This window comes from Cebidichthys violaceus, unplaced genomic scaffold (genome assembly GCF_023349555.1).
Source record: "Cebidichthys violaceus isolate CVI_PGR_0920_01 unplaced genomic scaffold, fCebVio1.0.p SCAF_12, whole genome shotgun sequence".
Classification (NCBI taxonomy): domain Eukaryota; kingdom Metazoa; phylum Chordata; class Actinopteri; order Perciformes; family Stichaeidae; genus Cebidichthys; species Cebidichthys violaceus.
The window spans coordinates 11,636,934-11,646,933 of NW_027176285.1; the positions used below are offsets into that span (position 1 = coordinate 11,636,934).

General features: G+C 41.1%; 1 protein-coding gene across 1 annotated transcript in view; it reads left to right on the plus strand.

Moving 5' to 3' along the window:
- Positions 1-10,000, plus strand: part of pargl (poly (ADP-ribose) glycohydrolase, like) — a 10,471-nt gene that overhangs the window by 342 nt on the left and 129 nt on the right. The window contains exons 2-17 of the mRNA XM_068706377.1: positions 963-1,109; positions 2,477-2,760; positions 3,772-3,894; positions 4,079-4,168; positions 4,873-4,944; positions 5,033-5,110; positions 5,198-5,358; positions 5,439-5,518; positions 5,614-5,686; positions 6,159-6,234; positions 6,354-6,501; positions 7,400-7,478; positions 7,553-7,661; positions 8,226-8,322; positions 8,404-8,532; positions 8,606-10,000. The exon at positions 8,606-10,000 is cut by the window's right edge and continues 129 nt beyond it. Of these exons, the coding sequence (XP_068562478.1) occupies positions 965-1,109; positions 2,477-2,760; positions 3,772-3,894; positions 4,079-4,168; positions 4,873-4,944; positions 5,033-5,110; positions 5,198-5,358; positions 5,439-5,518; positions 5,614-5,686; positions 6,159-6,234; positions 6,354-6,501; positions 7,400-7,478; positions 7,553-7,661; positions 8,226-8,322; positions 8,404-8,532; positions 8,606-8,724 (1,863 nt within the window). The 5' untranslated portion in view covers positions 963-964 and the 3' untranslated portion in view covers positions 8,725-10,000. The remainder of the gene's footprint in view (positions 1-962; positions 1,110-2,476; positions 2,761-3,771; positions 3,895-4,078; positions 4,169-4,872; positions 4,945-5,032; positions 5,111-5,197; positions 5,359-5,438; positions 5,519-5,613; positions 5,687-6,158; positions 6,235-6,353; positions 6,502-7,399; positions 7,479-7,552; positions 7,662-8,225; positions 8,323-8,403; positions 8,533-8,605) is intronic.

A 10,000-nucleotide genomic window follows, 5' to 3' on the forward strand; every position in this document is an offset into this window, starting at 1 on the left:
TGTCCTCCTAGCCCCCTGTGGACTAAATTGGTAGTGTTTCTGAGCACCAGACTCCCTTTAGAAAACCTCTCATTTTACTGGATCAGGGTCTGACAGTCTGCCCCTCTCAGTTCTGGTTCTCCCGTGCCTCACTTCCCTCCAGCGGGTCCAGCAATACGTCCTGGGTCTCCAGCAGCGTGGTGTTGGTGTTGATACAGTATTTAAATAGATCCTACTTTGTTACAATTCAACAAAAAGCAGAAAACAAGACACAGATTTTAACTGATTGATTAAGACCCATTGTGAGTGAATGTTTACTCAGCCAGTCAGAAACCAGTTCATTACAAACATCAGTAATTTATGAAAATATAGTAATTTTACAAATGTTTTCTTTTACTCAAAGATGTTTTAAATGTGAGGTGTTCCTATTTAGACGTTAGTGTCTTCAGTTTAAATTATATTCTTTTTTACCCCAGGACAAAGTGTCCCGACTGTCTCTACCCGCTGTCTCCACCTTCCCTACAGACCGACCCTACCAACTGTCCCGACCGTCACTCTGTCCCGACTGTCCATACCCGCTTTCCCAACCGTCCATACGCACCAGCCCAGCCGTCCATACCCTCTGCCCCAATCGTCCATACCCACCTCCCCAACTGTCGCCCAAACCGTCCCTACCTGCTGTCCTGACTGTCCATACACTCCGTCCTTCTAGATGTGAAAAGAAACAGCCGTTACATGCTCTCCTCTAAGCCAATGGACTCCATTGACAGAAACAGCAATTTTACCTCACTGATCATTTTAAAACACGTTCAAAAACCCTGCGATAGTTTTGGTGGGAAAAGGGTATTACAGTATTTTTGAATACTGGTTTTCTAAGATATCCGGTCTTCATCCTGCTCCTTTCAAAATAAAAGCTCACATTGACTTCCTCACTTTCCTTTTTTTCCCCACTTACTGTCATGTTATTGTGTCTAAACCTCCAGAGATGGCCGGACGCAACCACCGCAACGACAGCTCCAAGATGAAAGACCTGCTTCAGCCTGAAGAACAGTCCAGCTTGTCTTCCCCCTCCACCCCCTCCTCCTCCTCCTCTAAACCCTCCAGTACACCAGATAAGGTATCGGATAAGGGTGAGTATTTGTACCTGTTGTTTTCATGAATTGTAGTTTATCTGAAGAGTAATCACAGATTTCTCCTGGTGGTGGTCGTGAATGTCAGACCAAAGATTCTACTGTGTTTATGTATTTAAGAGGATCATCGTTCGTCTTTCTGCTTTCAAACACGACTATTTAAAAGATTTGTAGGATAAACAACTTTACAAGAAGTCAGATCCTTTATTTCCCTTAAGTTACTATGGGGAAGTGTCATTTAGTGTTGATTCTGGCGCCCCCTGTGGACTAAATTGGTAGTGTTTCTGAGCACCAGACTCCCTTTAGAAAACCTCTCATTTTACTGGATCAGGGTCTGACAGTCTGCCCCTCTCAGTTCTGGTTCTCCCGTGCCTCACTTCCCTCCAGCGGGTCCAGCAATACGTCCTGGGTCTCCAGCAGCGTGGTGTTGGTGTTGATACAGTATTTAAATAGATCCTACTTTGTTACAATTCAACAAAAAGCAGAAAACAAGACAAAGATTTTAACTGATTGATTAAGACCCATTGTGAGTGAATGTTTACTCAGCCAGTCAGAAACCAGTTCATTACAAACATCAGTAATTTATGAAAATATAGTAATTTTACAAATGTTTTCTTTTACTCAAAGATGTGTAAACAAGTGACATTTTAAATGTAAGGTGTTCAAATGTAGACATCAGTTTCTTCAGTTTAAATTATATTCTTTTTTACCCCAGGACAAAGTGTCCCGACTGTCTCTACTCGCTGTCTCCACCTTCCCTACAGACCGACCCGACCAACTGTCTCGACCGCCCCTACCCTCCGCCTCAATCGTCCATACTGTCCCTACAGGTTGTCCCAACTGTCCATACCCACTGTCTCGACTGTCCCTACCCATCCCTACCCACTGCCCCAACTGTCGCCCCAACCATATCTACCGGTTGTCCCAACCGTCCCTACCCGCCATCCCAACCATTTCTACCCACTGCCCCGACCTTCCATACCTTCCGTCCTTTTAGATGTGAAAAGAAACAGCCGTTACTCTCCTCAACGCCAACAGACTCCCTTGAAAGAAACAGCAATTTTACCTCGCTGATCATTGTTAAACACTCTTCATTCAAACTCAACAAAAACTAAATAAAACTCATCAAAACTGTCTTTGATAGTGTGTCCAACAATCACCAACTCTGGTTTAACAGTTTGAAAGAGAGACTGAATAAGTAGCAGACATAAAATAAAAATAAAAAGGGTATTACAGTATTTTTGAATTCTGGTTTTCTAAGATATCTGGTCTTCATCCTGTTCCTTTCAAAATAAAAGCACACATTGACTTTGTCACATTCCTTTTTTTCCCCACTTACTGTCATGTTTTTGTGTCTAAACCTCCAGAGATGGCCGGACACGACCACCAGAACGACAGCTCCAAGATGAAAGAGGTTTCTCAGCCTGAAGAACAGGCCGGATGCTCTTCCTCCCTCACCGCCTCCTCTTCCTCCTCCTCCTCTAAACCCTCCAGTATGTGTAATGTGGTGGATAAGGGTGAAGCGGCAAGGACGCAGAGGGAGGACGGCGCTTCGTCAAGTTGTCCGCTGGACAGTCTGAAGCATCTTTCACAGTGTGACAACAAGCTGGGACGTCTGAGCTTCAGCAGGACGCACACTGTCCTCGTAGATGTAAGACTTTGTCCTTTCAGCATTCTCTCTGTCTCCAGTAACTAAGTACATTTACTCAAGTACTGATGCACTTGAGACTTCTACTCTACTGGAGTTTGTAGAAACAGACAGGAGTACCACTACCTCTTTATCTGGATGTCAGACAGACCTTTGTGACGAGAACTGAAGCTGTTAATTATGCTCTTCAAAAACACCAGACTCCATTCTCAAAACCAGTAATTTTACAACTCAGAACTAGGGTGGCTGCTGGTCTACTGCTGCCTCCTTCTGTTAGTTAGTTTGTGTTATGACTTTGGTGTTTTAAAGGATTAGTTCAGAACTATAACACAAACTAACGGATTAAGGCAGCGGTAGACCAGGAACCACCGTGTTCTATGAGGTAAAATTACTGGTTTTTTTCAATGGAGTCTGGTGGCTTTGGCGAGATAGATCCCGTCAGAAACATAGATTGTATCGCGGTCTCATAGCAACGTAAACATTGAAAATATTCTGAATACATTGTACACTTCAACTGGTATTATTGTTTTTTAACGGGGGCCTTTATTTTAGGATGTTTGCTGGTACTCGTGTCTGCTTCTCCAAACTCTACTGTAAGAAGTACACTGTATATGAATACCTGAACCGTCCCTTTAAAGTACGAATACCACAGTTTAAAAGTATTCCATTACAAATCCTGTGTTCAGATAAAGAACAGAAGTATTATCAGCCAAATCTGCTTAAAGTATCAGCAGTAAAAGTATTATCACTTGATGTGTGATTCTCTGTGACATTATTAGTACTGAAGCATCAGTGTTAGAGCAGCATGTTACTGTTGTAGATACTTTAACTACTTTATATACAGTCAGATAGTTTAGTCCAGTGGTTCACAACATAGGGGTCGGGCCCCTCCAAAGGGTCACCAGATAAATCTGAGGGGTCGAGAGACGATTAATGGAAGAGAAGAAGAAGAAACTACGTTTTTGACTTTTCTCTAATCTTTGTTTTCCACTAAATAATACATTCTTTTCTCAGGTGGATGTTTTTAACACTGGAAAGCTACTTGTGCCTCTGGAAGGGAAGGATGTGTGGCAGAGCAACGTTGTGAAAATGCCGTTTTCACCGTCGAGCTTCATGATCAAGTCTGGACTTCTGAGGGTGCGTTTGAGGCTATCCACCTGGTGGATGTTAATCTCACATCACTGCTGCTTTAGCTAAATAAAAGATATGATGTGCACATGTTCAGGGAGCTACAGGTTGGTTATCCAACCAAGGAAACAATGAATAATATCAACACAAGAACATCTGATAAGTTACTGAGTGGATCTGTTTCTGTCGGCAGCAACTGACCCAGACGAAGAGGTGGGAGGTGATCTCCCAGCAGCTGAGCGCTCTGGCCAAGAAGAAGACAGCGAGCGTCAATGATGTGGAGGTAAAACCTTTTTCAAGCACAGATTTTGGTCCATTTTTCTTCCATAACACGTCTTGTTTTAGACTAGATTTATTTTACTACTTTGTCTTTTTGCGTCTGTAGATTTCTACTAAATTCACCAAAAGTTTCCGTTAGATAATGCCTCATTTACATATTTAAACATAATATTTCAGAAATGTGTAATACAATAAATACTCATCTTAATGTCAGTAGTAAACTGGTGAAGTTTCATGTTGATATTTATGAGTTAATTGTTTGACCCTATTCACCTGTAGAGTCTTCTAAATGTCTGTACTTTAACTGAACGTCTCTTTAACTTAAAGGACGTTTTCTCTAAATGACTTTTTCCTCAGACTCTGATCCAGAAATCTCCACTTCAGTAGCTCTGACATACACCAAACTTTACACTTTCATTCCTCTCTATGTTCTGAAGCTTTCTACAGAGGGGTTTGTTCACACAGCAGTCAGAGACTCATTTATACTACATGGTGATATTATTTAACATGTCTCCCCTTTTTAAAACAGATGTCTTTTACATGCTTTTAATCGTACATTTCTATTTTATGTTCATGCTGATACACTTTCTTCTCTTTCTGTTTCTTGTGAACTTTATGCATCAAAACACAAAAGCATTTTACTACAATAAACCTCATTCTGTTTCTGTAAGAAACATGAAAGTCTTTCAATGTTTGTCTCTCTCACAGGACGCCATCTTTAAATATAACCCCAAATATAAAGACCAGTGGTCCTTTGAGGCCCTCTACAGCTTTGTGAAGGTCAGAGGTCATATATTTAAATCATTCAGTCATCAGTTTTAGGTTTTAAACTCTAGAACAATAAGAAATCTAATTATTTTATTTCCAGAAAGAAGAAAACCATTTCCCTAAACTGTTTCCAAAGATGGCGGAGTTGGCTTTGAGTCTCCCTGGTTATGTGAAGACGGTATGAAAGCTGTGTTCCCTTAAACCCTAATAATTCATAAAATATAAAAATATAAATAATAATAATGACATTTGATAATTATTTCAGGCCATCCCGCTGCTTAAGAGGGGCCACTCTGCATCCATCACTCTGTCACAAGTTCAGATCTCCTCCCTCCTCGCCAACGCTTTCTTCTGCACCTTCCCTCACCGCAACGCGACCGCCTCCAACGCCGAGTACCACGGCTTTCCCTCCATCAACTTCACCAAGTCAGAACACAAACGTCAGACAAACCTCCTGAACACTGTTAGATATTACTCTGTGTGTTCACTCTTCACTCTCACTTCAGGCTGCTGGAAAACTGGTCCGAACGCAAGAAAGAGAAGCTGAGAGCCGTCCTGCATTACTTCAGTGTGGTCACAGACGAAAGTGAGTGGAAGATAAACCTCCTCTTCATCATCCTCCTCCTCCTCCTCTTCCTCATGTTGGAGATGAAGATCTGTGACTGTTTGTGTTCTCTGCAGACACAAAACCAAGAGGACTGGTGACGTTTGAGAGGCGCTGCCTTAAAGACACGGATATGCCCAAGTGGAGAAGGTAATAATGATAATAATAATGATTATAATAATGATAATAATAATGATTATAATAATAATAATAAAAAACGTAGTGCACTACTATGGGACCTTAATGTGGGAAAAAAAACATGTACGATAGTCAAAGATGAGAGACAAACAATGACTTGATCCCGTTTGAATTGTGCCATGAATCAGACATTATGGTGTTTGTCAATTTAATTTCGATTTGCACGTGAAGAACGTCTCGTTTGTGTCGTACAACTGTTGAATTATCAGGCTGTGAGAATACGTCTTTAAAAAGACGACACGCCCGAAAGTCTCGTTAGTACCAGGATGTTCTCACACCAACAACAAGGTCTAAAACACACCAGCATGTGAACACAGGAAGGGGCGGGACTTCCCCTCTCTATTGGCTAGCATTGCTAATATAAACGGCTATTCTGTATCAGAACCACACAAGTGTAAAATCAAACTTATTTTCTTTGTGGCAGCTGTAAAGAGACGATGAATAAACTTCACGTCACGTCACGCGGAACCATCGAGACCGAAGGGACCGGTTTACTCCAGGTGAGACCCGACAGAACCCAGCTGTACCAGTCCAGAGATATAGTTTTTACACTGTTCCTGTGTGTGTGTGTGTGTGTGTGTGTGTGTGTGTGTGTGTGTGTGTGTGTGTGTGTGTGCAGGTGGACTTCGCCTCCAGCTGGATCGGTGGAGGGGTTCTGGGTTCTGGTCTGGTGCAGGAGGAGATCCTGTTCCTCATTAATCCAGAGCTGATCGTGTCTCGACTCTTCACCGAGAAACTCGCGGACAACGAGTGTCTGATCGTTACAGGTAGAAGTGATCGTCGATTAATGGGTTAATTATTGTTGATCAGCAGACATTTAAAGATGATACTTTAATCTTTGTTACAGCCACAATTGTGGATTAATCCGCCTATGAAAATAGTCCCGAACAAATGCACAATTCTATTTTCTTTCTATGAAATGTCAGATGGAAGTTAAATATAAAACAAACTCATCGTGGACGACTTTGATCAATGTCGTAGTCGATTTATTTCTCGGGTTGAAGCTTCTTTAATGTGACAATGTTCAGTTTTTCTTTATTTTGTATAATTTTTAAATTGTCTTTATATTGTAGACTGTTGGACAAAATGTTTATTTATATTTATATATATTTTATTTGCACACACTTAGGATCATAAAATGTGACAGGAGCGGTCAAGAAGCAACAGACTTTTTTTTTTTTTTTACAACAATGCTCCTCTCAACATACAAAGAAAAACTAAATTAAGATAAAATAATTTAGAAAAATACTACAAAAAAACAAGTGACAAGAAGCACTCAAAATAAAGTAGAAAAACCACCAATCAATTGGAAAACAACAATCCAAGAAAAACAAAGAAAAAAAAAGAAAAAATATATATATATATATATATATATATATAAATATATGATAATATATCTGTACACCACAATGTTTCATTTTGCAAAAAGAAGGTGAAAATGATCAAACTAGTTTTATACGAATGAATTTGGGAATTCAATTTGTGAGAATTTGTGTATTTTCGGACATTTTATAGACTACGATGAATAGTTTAATCAGAAATTAAAATCGTATCATACTTTCAAAAAAAATTATGCGTTTTTAAATATTTACTGAGGAACCAATGGGAGCAGTGAGACTCAAACAGGAAGTCCTGGTGGTGGTTTCTCTGTTTCTCTGTCTTCAGGCTCTCAACAGTTCAGCCGTTACTCAGGTTTCGGGGACAGCTTCAAGTGGACCGGCTCTCATCAGGACCAGCTGCACAGGTACGACTGCTCTCTACGTCTCTACGTTTGAGTGTGTGAATGTGTGTGTTTCTCATCATCGTCCGTCGTCACAGAGACGAGTGGGCTCGGCTGAAGAGGCGGATCTTAGCCATCGACGCTATGCACTACAGACAGAGCAGAGATCAATACAACATGATCAACATCACACGGGAGCTCAACAAGGTGAGATCACCTCTGTTATTTATCCGTATTAATATATTTACATGTCAAACTCAATTTTTGTCGTGTCCTGAAAAAACACAAATATATAAAATGTCTCAGTTATATCCTAAAACAGCTGATCCCAGTAGTTCTCACTCAAACAGGAGTAAATAATGCATTTGTTTGGGACTATTTTCAGCGGCGGATTAATCCACAGTATGTGGGAGTCAGAATAAACTACAGTGTGTGTGTGTGTGTGTGTGTGTGTGTGTGTGTGTGTGTGTCTGTTCATGGTGATGAAGGGACATGTCACTAACTGCAACAGTGTGAACCACACACACACACACACATACACACACACACACACACACACACACACACACACACACACACACAGCATCTCTTTACCAAACTCCATCAGCAAAACGGGCATTTTAACAACGGCATGCTCACCAGAGGAGCTACGTTCACTGAAGAACACACACTTTAAATGTTACCGCATGTAAAACTATTTTCTCAATAATTCGGGTATTGTCTTTATTTTGTGGTTGTCATTTTTACGTGATGCTTCTGGTGTCCCTGAAGGCATTCTGTGGATTTAAGGGTCACGATCGCGACGAGCCCGACATCGCCACAGGGAAGTGGGGCTGTGGAGCGTTCAACGGAGACCCTCAGCTCAAAGGTACTTCAACACTCTGGTGATTTATTATTATATGGTTGAGACTCTTTGAGCCTTGAGCTTTTTTCCCCCTCCGATGTGCAGCTGTGATCCAGCTGATGGCGGCGGCGAGGGCCAAGAGAGGATTGGCCTTCTTCACCTTCAAAGATGAGGATCTGAAGCTGGGTCTGCAGCGGACGCACCACCTGCTGGTCACCGAGAAAACGACAGTCGGTGAGATGTTCGGGACATGACGCGGCTTTAAAATGTTTGCTTGTTAAGTTTCTGACTTTGCTCTCCGTCTCAGGGAATCTATACGGACTCCTGGAGGACTACTGTGCTGCTCAGCAGGCGTCCGGCAGGTCACATGTGGACCTGTTCCAGTTCATCAGGCACAACGTCAGACCCTCCAAGAGTCAGCTGTGAGGACGGAGTCGAGTCCACGAGTCTGCATCTGAATTTGCACTAAAATCTACTACAGAAATTAAGATGTTGCTGCTTAACTTTAATCATTGTAAGATGATTTTATTTTGCATTTGTACGTTAATTTGATAGTTGAGAGCGTAGCGATAGACAGGAAATGTGACATGGACCAAGTTTTCTTTTCATTTTATTGAGTTTTTGTGCTTTGAGTATTTCCCTGAGGTTAACTCCTAGCTGATCGAGTTCTCCTCAAAATTAACTCCAACGTTTTTATTCTTAGAGAAGATTAATGCAGCGTTTAAGGAGGAGTTAAGAGTCAGACCAGAAGTCAGTCAGCTGCTGCAGAGTATTTGCAAAAACACTATGAATAACTTTTAAAAACATTTTAATGGTGGCAAGTTAAAGCCTCAATTAGTATTATTTGTAAACACAATATTCAAAGTTGGCCCCTCCTCCAAAAGATAAAAGTTGGCGGCAACCTCCGATTCTAAAACGTGAAGTCAAAGCTTCATGTCTTAAAGCTGCATTCGCTCTATGTGTCCACCAGGGGGCGACTCCTCTGGTTGTATAGAAGTCTATGAGAAAATGACTCTACTTCTCTCTTGATTTATTCCCTCAGTAAACATTGTAAACATGAGTTTATGGTCTCAATCTCTAGTTTCAAGTCTTCTTCAATACAGCATGATGTTCATTTAGTAAATTATGGTCCATTTAGAGTCAAACAGACCATAAAGCAGAGTATGATTTAGGGCGGGGCTACATAGTGATTGACAGGTCTCTACCAAAGACGTATACATCACTCCTCCTCAGTCCAGATATGGTCACTTCCTGTTCACTGGTTGCAAAAAAAACAAGATGGCGAGGGCGAAATTGTCATACTTGAAGCTTCAAAACAACCACAAACCAATAAGTGACATCAAGACAACAACTACGTCCACTTCTTATATTCAGTCTACGGTTCACGCCCAGAAAGAAAAATCCTTTAAGATCCAAAAAGCTCAAAATGAAGACTGACTTTTTGGTATCTTTTTGTGGTATTATTATAAATCTTGATCTGCAGCAGCTGACAGATGGTGAGCAGGTGATTCCTCTGACTTTCAACATTAAAACGCTTTGTGAACTTCAGGGTCTTTAGAATTCTGGGTAATGGATCTGAATGCAGACGTCTGAGGACATCTGGTGGACAGGTAGAGAATTACAATGGAGGGAGGGCAGTGGAGGAAAAAGTACTAGAAGTTAAAGTAGAAAAATATTAACTTAACTATTAACTAATAATTAA